Source organism: Myotis davidii, unplaced genomic scaffold, assembly GCF_000327345.1.
Source record: "Myotis davidii unplaced genomic scaffold, ASM32734v1 scaffold147, whole genome shotgun sequence".
NCBI classification, from domain to species: Eukaryota; Metazoa; Chordata; class Mammalia; order Chiroptera; family Vespertilionidae; genus Myotis; species Myotis davidii.
The window spans coordinates 9,123,066-9,139,038 of NW_006383010.1; the positions used below are offsets into that span (position 1 = coordinate 9,123,066).

Consider the following 15,973-nt stretch of genomic DNA (forward strand, 5'->3'; position numbering starts at 1 on the left):
AGTGGAGTAATTAATAATAAAAGGCAAACCAGAACACATAAAATTGACAAAGGATTAATATCCAGAATCTGTCCATACTCAGTAAGAACAAGAAAGGTATCTATTGCAAAAGTTAAAAACTTTAAGGGGAGGCTGTGCAATGACGGAATTCCTCACTCTGCAATTTTTCAGCATGTGGCCTTGCCACAGGCAGAGTGTTCTGTGACCAGCCACCCCTGGATTAACCAAAGAACTTATATGCATATGTGCATAACTCATGGACATAGTGAGGGGGGCAGGGCGGGATGGAGGGGGTCAATGGGGAAAAAAAGGGGCATTTGTAATACTTTGAACAATAAAAATAAATCAAAAAAACAAATAAAAAATAAAATCCATATATAATTATGAACATTTAATTAAAGTTCATTAAGAATTCTTTAGCCCAACTTTTAATAGCTATATTTAGTCATCACATAATGATGATAGCAGAAGGTACAACCAACCCTACTGTTGGCCATTTAGGTTGTTTCCAATGTTTTGCTAGTATACATAAAAATATTATAAATACATTTGTAATCTTCATACATATCTCTGATTATTTAAGATATATTTTTTAAAGTGGTATAAATGGTAGGCATGTTTAATGTAAGTTTTTGCCAAATTGTCCTCCAGGAAATATTACTAATTTATACAGCAGCATATGAATATGTTTTTCCTCCCACAACCTCCCCAACACTGGTTAAAAACATAAACTTTGGCAGATTTATAAGTGAAAACTTGTACACTGCATTTTTCATTGATATTGATTTAAGCAACAGTGACGCTGAACATTTTTGTTTATGTTCACTTAGTGTCTATGTGGTTTACTTGCTTAATCCTCTGCCCATTTTTCTACTGAAGGGTTTGCATTTTTTGATGGCACATAAGAGTTCTTCATACATTCAGGCTACTAATCCTTTCTCTGCCAGGCATGTTAAACATTGTCATTTATTCTTTACTTTTGTTTTTGTTAGTTTGCTTAAAGTTATACATAATCAAAGAAATCTTTTCCTTTCATGGTCCATTCTCTGATATTCCATTACTAATGCCTATATTAAAAGAGTTTAACTCGGCTCTCCCATTGCGCCTCTTGCAATAAAATCCCTCATCTAAATGAAGACAACACCACCTTCTCACAGGGTCACTGTGAACATTAATTAAGATAACTGTACTCGTGTGCTTTTAAACAGTAAAGCAACTTATCAATGTCAATTACTAGCAGCCCCCAATACCTGCCAGTTATTAACACCAAATGCCCTGTGGTGGAAAGTTTATCATTCTATCCAGGCAACCTGAGCAGATGGACTTGGGAATAACAGTATGGAAAATCAAATGGGACGACAGGAGAAAGACACTGTGACAGAGAAGCCCCTTTGACATCCCTCAGCAGGTTCAGAACCACAGAGTCACGAGAAGAAGCCCCGACAGCACAGGCTCTCTTACCTTGACTTACTCTTCCCCTTCGTCCAACTCAGTTTCCTTGTGCACCACCACTCTCGTGACCGACATGTCGGGGTGCTGCTCTCTGGCTTCCCTGATGGCCTGGGCCAGTGCCTGCCAGGGTCAGGAGACAACACTGTCAGTGGAGGAAAGGGCTCCTTCTCAAGGTGGCCAAACACATGCCTGCTGAGCCCTGGGATTCTGCCTCTGCTCTTTGAGGAAGCAGGAAGACCTGAAATGGGCTCACTGTTCCTTTTAGAGGCTGCTTCTCATTTCCTCAGAGTCCCCATTTGTCCAGGCTACTTTCAAACAATAACACATGTGGAAGAAGCAGGCTGGCTCTGAATCCCAGCCGTGCCCTCACCACAAGATCTGGGAAACGGATCTGCTCTGACCTTAGCATTCTCACCTATCACCTGAGATTAAATGCTCAGGCTGCAGAGAGCATGTTCAGGTCTGTTGTAAGGATAGAAGGGATGGTGTACAGCACAGAGCTTGCCCCGCACACTCAGGTGACACTTGCTATTGACCAACTGCCTGAAACCCCAAGGTGCAGGACTAGGTCTCATGCACCTCTGCCCTCTTTGGGCTCTCAGTAATTGAGTAAAATGTTTGTTGAACTGAAAAATGTTGCAGTAAAAATACCTATAAACTTCTAGGGCACAGAACAATGAAAACCCACAAATGATAGTGACACACAATCAGTACAGTTTGAGACCAGAGTAGACAGATCCCTACTTTACAGCTGAAAACAGTGAAGGAGCAAAGGTTAACGGGTCTTTCCTGCCGGGGCTGCAGGGCAGGAGTGGGCCTCAGGGTGCCCTCCCACTAGTTCTCTCTGGACCTGTTGTGAACAACAATAAGGTTTCCTGCAATGTATCAGAAAGTGCTGTGGCAAATGGAAAGATCCTATTTTTTGGAGGGGAAAGATTTTTAAAGAAAAGTACAAGAAAACACCATAGAAGAACACTAAAAATCGAGGACAGATCTCTGAAACAAAGAAATTCTACCAGGCTAGAGAGCACCCTACCTCATAAGGAAAATATACTTCTAGGAAAAGCAGCATGATGGTTCCTGTTGCTGTCAACTGCCTAAGGGGACAACTGCATTTTTGTTTGGAATATAGTTTGTCAGCCGGAAGGTTACTGAGCCAAACCCTGAGCCTCATCCCACACAAAAGAGGTAGGCTACAAAAGAAGAAATTGTTTTTACACCAAAAAACTTTTGCACAGAAGCCTGGAAGACACTTAGGGGTGCTTAAGTGTTCACTAGGGGACAATCTCCCGCACCCCACCTGTGTCAGGACAAAAGCAAAGTCAGACAGGGAACAGCCTCCAATATGAGTAGCAGCTCCACTGCTTGTCTGGTAAGCAAGGCAGGAGAACCAGAGGGCAAGAGTGGAGTGGGGTGAAGAGCAGGGCTCTCATCTCAAAGAAGGTCAGAAGGTGCTTCTGTGTATGGACCACAATTCGAACAGGAGTATACATGTGTTCAGAGGGAAGAGGGAGACTAGGACGATCAAAATTGTCTACCCATGTTGGTCTGTGGAATCCTAATTGGGAAGGATTGGAGCTTTGATGGAAGTCAAATGTAGCCACAGGCAACTTATCAGATACTTTTAAGTTTACGTTCACTCCAAAGATTACATTAAAACACTGTAAATGTTAAAGCGAAAATACAAATTATGTCCATGGGTAAGTAACACATGTTAAACATGCTTTAATTAGAAAAGTAGACAGGCCCAGGCCGAGTAGCTCCACTGGGTAGACCGTAGTCCCATACACCAAGGTTGTGGGTTTAGTCCCCAGTCAGGGCACATACAAGAATCAACCAATGAATACATAAGTAAGTGGAACAACAATGCTTTCTATCTATCTATCTATCTACCTATCTATCTATCATCTATCTATATCTCTTTCAAAATCACTCAATAAATTAAAAAATTAGCAAGTAGAGAAAGTAAAAAACTGCTAGTCATCTTTAAATAGTCAAAATCAGTTTGCCATTAGTTTCTTTCATTTCATGATATTAGACATGAAATTAAACAATTTAAATGTTAATTTATTATGGTAATAATAGACTGTGAGAAAACATATCACATTGCCAAACTGGTAAGTTATTTTCTTAGAACTGGGTTTTGCTCAGTAACCTTCGGCTGACAGCTGACCGAGGAGCAAGGGCCAGGTCATTTACACATCCCCAGTAGAGAAGTGAGTGTCAAGGACTGACTGGCACAGGGTAAAGAACCCACAAAGCAGGTTTCGATGAAAGCATGCCTCTTTAATTTGCCAGCACAAGAGATTCCTTTTTTCCTGTCTTGCTCAGATGAAGCAATTCCTTCCACTATGAAGATTCTTTTAACGTAGGCAAGGAGCTGAAAAGGTGTCAATGATATTAAAGTCACTACATGATCAACATCGGTTTTGGGCAAAGAGGTGATATCTCTCCTTTAATTTCAAATAGTTCTGTCATCTCATCATAGGTGTTAAAAAGTAGGTGAACTCATGAGTTTCTAGTGACAATCAGACCAAAAGCCACAATTAAATTTAGTCAGAAAAGTGTATGCCATCTTATGATTAGACATGACAAAGTATAAAAGTTGCATCTCTATTCTCATCATTTGGATATCTGACCTCAGTTTTAAAATGGGTTGAAGCACATCATGTAAGTGGGAGGCGTGTACTCACAGCAAGTTAATGCTGCAGCCATACCATGACTGTTTCCTACTGTAAGAGTTAGAAACATGTGCTACTTGGGTACTTACATTTCAGTCTGTGTTTTTTCTACCTGCCTTTCAGAAGCAGTATTGCCTAGCTTTATTTTGTTAAAACAGGCCAAAAGACAAAAGAATGCACATAAAATAAAATCTGAGAGTAATCCCTAAGAGAAAATAGTGGCTTCTGAAAGCCGGAAAGGTCTCAGTTCACAGAAGACAAAAGGTAAAAGAAACAAAGGCTGGGAGAAAACCCAATTTCCATTACTACCACAGAAAGTGGGCTCCTGCTAGCATGCTGTAGGGATTAACAAATGCTTGCTGAGCGAGAGTCCTAGAGCAAAAGAGCGAGAATACCTTTACTCCAACTTAAGGTCAAAAGAACTCCAGATTGTACAGTGAACAGAGGCAGAAAAATCCTCTCCATGGGAAACTGGAGGCTTGGTTTCCAAGCAGGTAATTCTCTCTCCAGTGGTAAATAGGCTCATGTGCTGGTTACCACTAGGAATCTGCGCTCTTAGGTCAAAATTCAGAGTCAGGGCAACCCTTCAACCTCTAATAATGCAAGGAAATAAAAAAATACATATCTAATATGTAAGTAAGCCCTGTTTACAGAGATTTAACAAAAACAGTAATTTCCTTAGAGGGCATAGTAGAAAATCTATTTCTATTTTGGTCATATACAGTGAGACTTTCTTACATGAGAAATTTTGTTCTCTAAAATTCTCTTTCCTGAATTCTATATTGCATTCAAAGCTGGTTAACAAACATTTGTCCCTCCTCTCCAGCTGGTTGGTCAACTGAACATTTCTTTTTCTTTCCTTCAAGTTGTTATACAAGAAAATATCTTGGCCCAGCTGGTGTGCCTCAATGCTAGAGTGTCAACCTATGAACCAGGAGGTCATGGTTTGATTCCCTGTCAGGGCACACGCTTGGGTTTCTGGCTCAATTCCCAGGGCAGGAGGTAGCCAATTGGTGATTCTCTCTCATCATTTATGTTTCTCTCTCTCTCTCTCTCTCTCTCGCTCTCTCTCTCTTCTTTCTTTTTGTTTCTCTCTCTCTCTCCTTCCCTCCCCCCGCACACACACACACACAAAATCAACAAAATTTTTTAAAAAAGAAAAACAGCTTGGTCTCCTTTAAAGTTGAGTTAAAATCACTCAGAAAATAATGAAACAAAAACTCATCACTTGAAACTGCTATCCTAAATTAAAACTACTCTCAAAGTCTACAGCAGTTCTATTTACCACCTGCTTTTAAATCATACATCCTGCTCAACATTAGAATGGAAGCTCAATTCTTTCAATTTTTTTCTGAATACATATAAATTTTCACTTTGTAAAAGACCTCAGATTACTTTCTCCCACCCTTCAATAATAGTAATAATTACTAGTAAACACCCCAATTTTCCTAATGCTGTAAAAATTTCAAGTTCCTAAAAGTAGTCATAAAGCAAACTTAGTGGCTTATTTTTTGGAAGTCAGGATCATTAAGCTGCCATTCATTTTTTAATCACTGATGACTTGCCTTAAACCAGGCCCACATGAATACCTAACAGCTGCCAGGAATCCCCACAATTATTTTGACCCCAAAGTACACAGAAATCCAGTGGGAAACAAAAAGCAATCCCCAGAGTTAGGAAGGCTGAAAGGACAGGTATGTCCAGGCCTTTATCCCATGCTTAGGATTCAGCCAAGAGGCACTGGGAGGAGGGGTAGGATATACTTTATGTGATATGATGACAGGCATAAAACTTAGAAAATAAACACGGTCAATTTCAGAACCAGAACCGCAGGACTTTACCTGGTCATGGTCAATATCTGTATCTCCTGTGATCACGATGCGTTTCTCAATTCTTGTTTCAGATATTCCACCTTTTATCATCTAAAGGTCATAAAGAAAAGAAGGGGGAAAACAGTAATCACTAAAGCTGTGTACACAGAGTCAGGAAAAACAGATGGGGCACACCTAGACCTTCTGATCATTGTAAGGCAATGCACACTGAGCAGGGAAGGCTGATGTTCTGGAAACTTTCCTTATTTTTAAGCTCAATGGAGAATCCTGTGGTTAAAGCTATAGCATCCGTAAGTTCCTCAACTGAAAGCAACCTTAAAACCTAATGAATCAAGATTCAGGTGACACTGAGAGGGACCAGCTGCCATTTAATCCACATGGTTCCACTGGGACACTGTTAGAACTTCCTGAGTCTCCTCATTCCCAATTGGTCAATTTTTTAAAAGGAGAAGAAATAATTATTTGGTTTATGGAAAGTTACAAGGAATTCTAACAATTTCAGTATCTTTAGGTTTGGAAATTGCTTGATGTTATCGTTTCGTCTGCTTAATTCTCGTCATACAACTCTATTTGGTGATTTTATTTCTTTGGTTTAGCACAATAACAGAAATAGAGAGGACTTGGATTTGGCTGTCATTCAATGCTGTGATCACAGCTTCTGCATGTAGTTGTACGTGTGGACATGGCACATGGCTGACAGGGCTATGTGATGGGCCGTGTGGGCAGGAGCTCTTGGGAATTGCCACACAGTCACTGGTATAGAGCAGCTAACATAACAGAGCCTGGGCCCTGACGCTGAAGAGATCACATGCCTGCGACATCCTAAACAGACAAGGAGCAAATCCACACAGTCCTGAGGAAGCACATACCCAACCTTTGGGACTCTGATAAATGTATACACTAAGTCACAGTGATTACACTTCATCATACGAAACAAGGCTATCACTTGCCTTAATAACTGAATGTGCTTTAAAATGCTCAGCCATACTATCTCTCATTTATGTGGCATTTGTTGATTTACAAAGTTTTTTGTTGAAATAAGGGGTATGGAATGCACAAAGGATACATTTAAGACCTTCAGGCACTAACCAAATATGAGAAGTAGAAGCAAAAGGGATTACTGGAAAATAAAACTGGAGTTAGCAATCTGAGGACTGTGGCAAGCACAAGAATCACTGAGAGGGCCTAGGGTTTCAGTGGGTCCCAAGTGGGACCACAGTGCTCACACTTGTAACAAGTCAGGCTGCTGCTAGTCCAGAGACCACACCTCCAGAATCACTGGTCATCTGATCTGGTGTTAAACAGTTAGAGAATGACCTGGAGACACACCCCAAGTCAACACGCTAGTATCGTCAATCAATGAGGGAAATTTACATTATTTGAAGAACTTGTTGAAAATGCTGAATGATAGTCAACATTCACTTTGTACTTTCTAATAAACCTGTGCTTCCACTTTTATTAAATTCTCTCTATTCCTGTAGCTGTCTTAGGTATAGCTATTTATAGCATATTTTTACCCCCTTGCACTTTACAAATTGCAATTCGTTTTAAATACATTTGTCAATGGAGCCCAATTTTCTTGGATACTTTAAATGTCTGCATGTTTATTCCACTGGCACTGTCTGCGTATTACTTTGAAGTGTGTATAGGAACAAAGAAACACTTCAGAAAGGATCCTGTTTGCAATGTACCGTCCTCTCCCAAAGACTCCCCTGGATTGCTTTACCTTAGTGATGTGTGTGGTAGTGGTTGTCGACACGGAATCAGATGTGATGGTTTGTGCAGTCAGTAACGTGCCCGAGTCACCAGCAGCCCCGCCATCAATCTTTGGATAGTTGGGGGAAAAATACAAAGCAATACTTAACTTCCATTATGTTTTCATAGAAGATGCCCTTCCCATCAAATATGCATCTTTTAAAGTCTTTGTACTTGGAAGAAGATGCTATCTGCCTTTTCAAGTTTATAGTGGTAATTTACTGACCAGCATTGGCTGACATTTAAACAGAATAAAATCAAAGATTAAATGCACGGGAGAAGCAAACCCCAGACACAGAGAGACAGAAAAAAAGAAGAGTGGATATAGGAGTTGGGTCTGAAAGCTATGGGGGTCATGAGAGAAGTTGACTGAAAGCCAGTTATATAAATTGAAAAAGAAACCAGAGAACCAGGCAGAGACGTTGCCACAGTGACCAGAAGTGCTGGTTTGTTATTTAAGCACAGGTGGGTAAAAATAGATAAACGTTTTCTCAGATTACTAAGCAACAGAACCTAACTAGAATAGACTAAACTAACATCGTTTGGTTATTATGCTTATCTTTAGATTTTTAAACAACACTTTTCCTGTAACAGTCCGTTGCTGTGAGTATATTATGAAGATATATGTTTCAATAAGTATGCATGCATGTGTGCGCTCTCTCTCTCTCTCTCTCTCTAAATATATATATGTATATATATATACATCTATACATATATCTCATATATAAATCCTGTGCAGATAACTAAATAGGTTTTAATTTGTTTGTTTTGATACTTTTCTGGTAGAAAGTTCTAGAATTTACTAGTGGAAATATAGCAAATTAATAGTTTTAGTTTATACTAAGATCATAAACTAAATGTTAGTTTAAGGTCACCATATATATTTGCCTCCTGTTTCCTGACACAGGAAGGTCCAGAGCCCTTCTTACTGTAAGGTAAGAGGCAATCTCTCTCGCATTTGGTTCATACAATGTATTTCTTCACAAGGGCACTCACCACCATAGGAACACACGGGTACCTGCTCTCCCACCACACCCATGCATCAAAGACCTGTTTGTGCTCATGTGGGCTCTATGCACAGCATTTCTAAAATAATGTTGAGGAATGCTTCACATATACATGCATTAAAAAATATTTCAAGACGGTAACAATCTACCATTTTTCAGCATGGCACAATCCTATTATGAACATTAAATTTCTCAGTCAAGAAAATAGTTGTCTGAATTTCTAAACAGTTCCATTTGAAATGATAAATATTTTCCCTTTTTCTGCTACCCTTAAAGTTAGATATCTTAATGATTAGCTCAAATATTTACAGAATCAATGTCTGAATACTTAAAATCAAACACACACATTTGTTTAGAACAGTTATCACATTTACATAAGAATAATGGCATATGTCTTCAGAAAATAATCCCATGTGAAGGAGAAACACAAATGTGTGTGCACATGTATGTAAACTTGCAAGAGTTGACTGGATCTGTCTTCATGGGGAGGGATGCCTAAATCCTACTAATGCACAAATTATATCAAACTCTGTAAGATGATCTGTTTCCCAAGTATACATAAACAATCCTAGATACTTTAAGCCACAAATGGCTTATAATAATATGAACAAGATTGGTACTGCCTGTCTTCAATAATCATGTGTATGCTTCCTCCCTGAAATTACTGGGTCACCAATTTGATTACAGTTCTCTGTCCCAATCTAAGAAGCAACATAACAAGTTATGTTGTTGAAGTACAACTATGAAATGGAGATATAAAACAGTACATCAAAGTCAGAAACATGTAAACTAGGAGAAGACAGAATGGAGAGAGAAACAGACTAAGTGAAAAAGAGCTCAGTCCAAATCTAGAGCTTTCGTACCTGTGAAGACTCATATGTGATGGTCTTGGTTTCTGTTTGAACAATAGGCACTTCCTTGGTAGAGATTTCTGTCCTTTGTGAGGCATCAGAAATTGTTACCATCTCTGTCTTTACCACGGGTGGCTGAGGTGGAAAGGAAGAGGAAAATAAATTCCAGAGGTAATGTAGTAAAAGTACTTAACGGAGCCTTCAAAAATAATTGTAAAAATATGGATATCCAAACACACACTCATTCACAAAAGAAAAGAGTAAAAGCAAATAATCTAAGAAAGAAGACACAAAAGAAAAACACTTTCCTTTAAATATCATATGCATATGCATATGTATGTATATATGATAAGAATAAAGTAACATAATTGCTCCATAAATTATGGTATGCTTCAAATTATGATACGCTTCAGGTTATGATGGTCCCCAAACTACTTACGTGTCAAGCCTGGTATACAGTGACATATAAACTTTAGCTTTGGGTAAGTAATGATAAACTTGAAAAGAAAACACAGAATGAACTATGTGAAGTGACCTGCCTCAATTTTTACTGCGGTTTAAAGAACAACATGATTTGCGTGAAGGCTTGTTGTCTTTAACTGGTACGCCATCTAGGTAGGCTAAAATTTGCTCTTTTCTTCAAAAAGCCTTTTCTGCTCTATTGACAAGGAGATTCCATTTTCAAGTCTTACTGTTTCCAATTATACTTGTCTAAAATTTGCAGTGTTTCTTCTCTATTAGCTAAGTCAAACTGTTATATCTAGGATTAGTCCACGAATATGATATTAATGCTTTGAACAATTAAACATTAAAAACATTAAAGGAGAGATTCACGGACCGTTAACATGGTCTGCTGAGCATGTATGTTTAATACAACGCCAGACTAACTACTACCAGCAAAATACTACCAAGTGTAATGTAAGGTAAATGTGGAAAATAATAGAGCATCCCAGGACTCACAAATGTGTTCTCTGAAGAGAACCAGAAAGTTTAAAAGTGATATAATAATAAATCCTTTTAATTATTTCAAGACAAAGTCACTTCAAGATTTTTCCAGCTCATCAAAGAGAGAAAATGTGGACAATCCCTGCACTGTGGGCAGCTCAACTTAGAATGAAGACATATCCACCCGGAAGTTTGCCTTCCCTCAACAAAACTTGAACTTCCAATTCAGAGACACTGCACCTAGAGACCAAGACTTCATCCAAGAAGAGGGAAGTAAGTTCTCTATCCTGAAGAGAAAAAAGAAAAGACTGAGATACCCTGTAGATAATCCACAGAACATATGATCAACTTGCAAATAATCCAGAATTGATGATAGGACAGAATGAAAAGAGTACTGTAATCTATTAAACAGTTGGCCTCTGGCTGCCTAAAAGGAAAGAAAAGGCTTTAACCAAACCATACAATCCCCAGAAATCATACTGGTATTCAAGAAATACTGTTTTCATCACTGCCAGATGTTGAATTCAGAGCACCATGGTAATCAGGGCCTGCTGCCATTTCTAAAACTCTTAAGCTGAAGAGACAATGAGCCAAAAAATCAAAGCCAGTCACAGCAGCAGCACACACACTCACGCTGACCATTTTCCAATAATGCATATACAATTTTCTAATTAAACCAATGAAAAAGGCGTTAAGTATGAAGCAGTGCAACCAAAGACAAAAAGTTGAAAACATCCAAAACATGCAAAGAAAAATTTAGATGTGAAACAAGAATGGAAAAATGGTGTGGTGGGTTGTAGAAGTTTACTGGATGAGGTGATGCAGTTGCAGGAAAGGAGCTAACAACCTTGACCGAGCTGGCAGAAAGTCTACAAAGCAGTGCTTTCCCCTTCCTCCCGTGAGATCAAAGTCAGAATCTTGCTGAAAAAGCTGAGGGAGAGTTGGGAGGACAGGAGAAGAAGAAAAGCAGGTGTTCTCCACCTGAGAAATAGCTCCAGAGTTTAGCTCCCGCTTGAGTCTCCCATTTACCTCTGAACAACAAATAATTTGTGGCAAAACATCAATGTCAACATGAGACACCTCTCCGTTAACTTTATGTTGCTCGTCCTCTGTGTCTTCACTCACATCTTGCTTAAATGCGCCTTCGTGTACACTCTTCTCTGCAGGTATCTTAGGGGCAACTACATGCTCCTGGGTCACTGTTTCTACTGCGCTTACACTGGCCCCTGCGTGTCTGCCTGGGCTGGCTTCTGGCACTGCTGCCTCCCTCTCTACTACCTGGGATGCTTGGCTGGGTTCTTCCTCCACCTCTTCTTCATCCTCCTCCTGCTCTTCCTTTATGGTGCCCTCAGTCACCCGGTGGTGGGGCCGGTACTCGCCCACATCTTCCTCCTCGCTCTCACTGCTGCTGCTGCTCTCAGAAGACAGGGAGGTGGAGTCTTTCTGTGTCAGAGGTTCCACCTTACGGATGTCCCCAGGACCACTCCCGGGTGATAGCTCTTTACCGTTCATTTCTTCTGTGATTACTCTTTGGTCTTTCCCAACCTCTGCCTGCTTCTTCTCCTCCACTACATTCAGAGTCTCATGTGAACTCTGCACAAAAAAGAAGCGGATGAGGGAGAACAAAAATATATGAATAAATAAAAATGACGGAAACCCAAACCAACTGATGGAAGGCTCATGTCATGGAGGAAAACAGTGATGGTTATGATGGCTGACTGAAAGGGAAGCGGGGAAACGTGACAGGTCAGAAGCGGCAGGCAATGGTGTTAACATGGAAAGGGGAGAACCTTAACAGCATCACTGGCTCCAGCGCAATGCCCTTCGGACTCGGGAGCGCGTTTCTGTGAAACAAAAAGCAACCGAGGACACAAATCAATAACGTTTTACCTCAACACCCACTAAACAAACATCTGACACTGTGAAGACAGAACAGTGCAAATCAACATCCACAAAACCTTTGCTCAAGGTCACATGAAAGACAAGACAGAGGTAAAAAGTTTACACAAGAAAACAAAAACACAAAACAGCCAGCATCTCCCAAAGAAATAAAGTGCTTTTACTATAGTTGTATCTATTAGCTCTACAAATATAATTGAAAAGACAGGGGAAAAACTGGAATTATACCGAAGCTTACTGATTATCTTAAAGTATAAATTTTAAAATTATAAAACCAATTCAACAAACAGTTTTGGTCTTAATCAGATTATAAAGCCTAACTGAAACCCTGATTCCTAAATGAATACAGTATTAGTAAGATGAAATTTTTGTTTTATGCTGGCTCATTTAAAAACACAGCTTTAACTGGCAAAACTATTGTTGATCTCAGATAACATAAAAATGTTATTCCAGAATTGGCTATTAACATCCAAACTAGATTGCAGATTAACAAACGGGATGCATGACATTAGGGTGGATGTCAACAATGATTGCAAGTGTTCTCCCTTAGAATTCAGCCCCACTCCTAGCATCTTTGAAAACCTCAATGAACCAACTTTGTTATTTGAGATGCTCACCCTTGCCCCCCTGCAGACGTTTATTCCTTGTGAGTGAATTGACTCTAGTAAGTAGTACAGTGCCTAAATGTTCATTATTATTATAGGTCGGTACATTATTATTATATTTAACTTCAAATGCTCAGATGGGTTCTGCCCAAGTTCACGGAATTCCTTAAGCTCATTCCAAAAAAATGAAAACAACTATTTCACTGAATATGGCAGGCATCTCAGAGTTTTCCATGTAAACAGTTTTCAAATGATAAGCCATCAGAAGATGCCTGAAAGACACTTGGATTTTGAATACTTTTAATTCTGGAAGCACACTTAGCTTATTTACTTGGTTGAGGGTTTCCCTCCACATAAAAACTCCGAATCTGGGCTTTAGTGGTTTAAATGATTCTCCGAATTTAGATAGATTTTTTTTTTTTTTGGTGGTGGTGGTGGTGGTGGTGGGGTAATGGGGGGCACCCAAAAGCAGAACATCCAAATTCAGTCATTATTTCATGAATGTTTTTCCCAGGAAGGATTAATTTCATCAATGAAAGCACTAAAGGGAAAGGTTCCTGGATATTTAAAAAATAAAAATCACTCTCATATGCGGCTTTTAAAAACAGGGGAAACAAAGTAAAATGCACCTCAGGCAACTGTGAGAAGGGCGAGGAAGAAAGTGTTTCACAAGGTGCATTACAGTTCACACCAGTGCCCTCTGCTGTCCAAGTGGTGGCTGAGGTGAAGGTAGCTTTCATGCTATCAGAAAAGCCCTTTTCACTAAACAAAATGGATGTTATCGCATGTGGCAGTTTGCCTGAATGCCAGCTTTCCACCCTGCTTGAGAATCAGTTATAGTTCCAACCTATGAAAACAGCCTAAGGCTCCTTGGTTTGTCACTAAAACTTTCATCACAAACTGAGCATGGCCTACCTATCCATCAAACACTGTTTTGTATATTCTTGAGGCAGCTCTTCAGAGTAGGCCTCTTTCTTCAGAGAAGGAACTCTTCAGTGGCCCCTCCACCTGAAATGCTTATTCCTGTGTCATAGCTTGGTGGTCCTATCCTGCCTCCAATGCCCTTCCGAATTTTGTCATCTGTCTGAGGTGCACCTAATATTCCATATTTTGTGCATGCCCTTCTCTAACCATTCCAGATCCTACTAACTTTTCCCTTTTCCACATTACTTTGTTCACAAATGATCTGATAGCAACCCATAGAAATTCCCTCAGGTATGCAAAAATGCCACTGAATGAATAGCACCTTTTTTCCCCAATAAGAAACAAGTAAAGAAAAGAATTCTAAATAGGAAAACAAACTCAGGGGTGAAAACTCAGTGAGCAATGTTAAAATCATCTGTCCCCGAAAAACTAAGATAAATGTAATCTTCACATTCCTGGCCCTTGAGTGATGGTCCCTAACCTGCACAACAGGAAAGTTGAGAACTGTCCCAGGTACCAGAATGCTAACAGCAAAGAGTCACCATGAAGCGCCTACTGCCCATAAGAACTTAAAGATGGATGGATGGATGGACGGATGGATGGACGGATGGATGGATGGATGATTGGTTAGGTGGATGAATGTATGACATTTTAGGGGTGCCCCTTTTGAGACAGTGCACTAGGAGGAGTGAGGAATAGGGACAATGAGATGAGGAGGGCTAGGTGCATAAGCATTTGCAATATTCAGGAGAAAAAGAAATCTTCTGGACTAATTAATTTTCATTATAATCTCCATAATTACACCATCCCTAGGGGTTGAACTGGTGGAGAGGGGGTCCTTGCCAGTAAGAGATCATGGGGAATTTAAATAAGTGTTATTCATTTAATTATTCAATAAAATAGATATTTCAAAAGTACTTCAAAACTATAGTCTATGTAATCACTACTAACTCATAAGACTCTTGTATTATACAAGTTTAAGTATGTCATAATCTATTAAAGAATTATTTGATTTCCAACTTCCTGCTCAACTCTCAAAATTATTCATATTCAAACAGAATCCATTTTGAAAGTTCAATGCATTAACTTTTAAACAAGAAACTACTACTGTTTTTTAAATCTGTAAAACCTGTATTACAAAAATCTGGAAAATTTGGTCAAATTATACTCATGCATAATTATTTTACATTTCATTAAGGATTACAATTTAAAGATAATCAAAAACCCTGCAAAATCAGTAGCAAAATGAAGATGCAACAAAGACAAAAATTTGTAAGATATCCTGTTAAAAGTCAAAACACTGCAGTAGACATAACTACTCACACACTTCCAACTAATAGCAGTGATACGTTGTTATCTGGGGAAAGAGACACACTGCAAGCGGTAAACCAAAGTTTGTTGGGAGGATGGATGAAGGATGATTGCAGTAACAAGTCATGTGTATGTCAAATAAGTACATATTTTCCTGCATGTGCTGGAGAGGAAAAGAACAAGAAAAGAGCAGTAACATCAAGTGCAGATAAACGATTTTGGAGCTTAACAGTGGGCAAATTCCAGGTTTAAACTTCACATAAAGTCTTTTTAAGGTAATGTCTACGACATCATATTTTACATTGTACATTCCTAAACCATGACATCCAGAAAAATGATTAACTGTAAACATCTTCAACAAAATTCCAAAGTCTCCTACAGCAAAAATACAAGGACATTACTTTGAATTGAACAACTCTACCATTTGACTTGCTTCTGGGTGTGAAAGCTTCAAAAATACATAACTTTTTAAAGCATGTAATATTAAAATCATCATTTTACACAGAGTCTATTGGCTTTGGACTTCATGCTAACATTTTAATATATAAATATGCCACTTGGTTTAGCTTTCTTATCTGCAATATTCTGGAATTATTTCACCTCAACTATACCTCAAATTCCTTTAGAGCAAGACTTCATCTTCTATTTATTTTGCCTCCGTCTCCATTCCACTGTATGTTCTGATAAATAATACTCTCTACTCACATACAA

General features: G+C 39.1%; 1 protein-coding gene across 13 annotated transcripts in view; it reads right to left on the reverse strand.

Moving 5' to 3' along the window:
* The window catches only part of EPB41L2 (erythrocyte membrane protein band 4.1-like 2), a 135,206-nt gene that overhangs the window by 13,518 nt on the left and 105,715 nt on the right, over positions 1-15,973 (reverse strand). For 4 of the 13 annotated variants that reach the window (XM_006778464.2, XM_015557804.1, XM_015557806.1 and 1 more), the window contains 6 exons: positions 12,314-12,367; positions 11,553-12,116; positions 9,591-9,713; positions 7,692-7,790; positions 5,975-6,055; positions 1,462-1,572 (listed from right to left, as the gene is read on the reverse strand). In XM_006778464.2, coding sequence (XP_006778527.1) covers positions 1,468-1,572; positions 5,975-6,055; positions 7,692-7,790; positions 9,591-9,713; positions 11,553-12,116; positions 12,314-12,367 — 1,026 coding nt within the window. In that variant the 3' untranslated portion in view covers positions 1,462-1,467. The remainder of the gene's footprint in view (positions 1-1,461; positions 1,573-5,974; positions 6,056-7,691; positions 7,791-9,590; positions 9,714-11,552; positions 12,117-12,313; positions 12,368-15,973) is intronic. The other 9 variants (XM_015557810.1, XM_015557807.1, XM_015557805.1 and 6 more) reach the window with 5 other exon arrangements.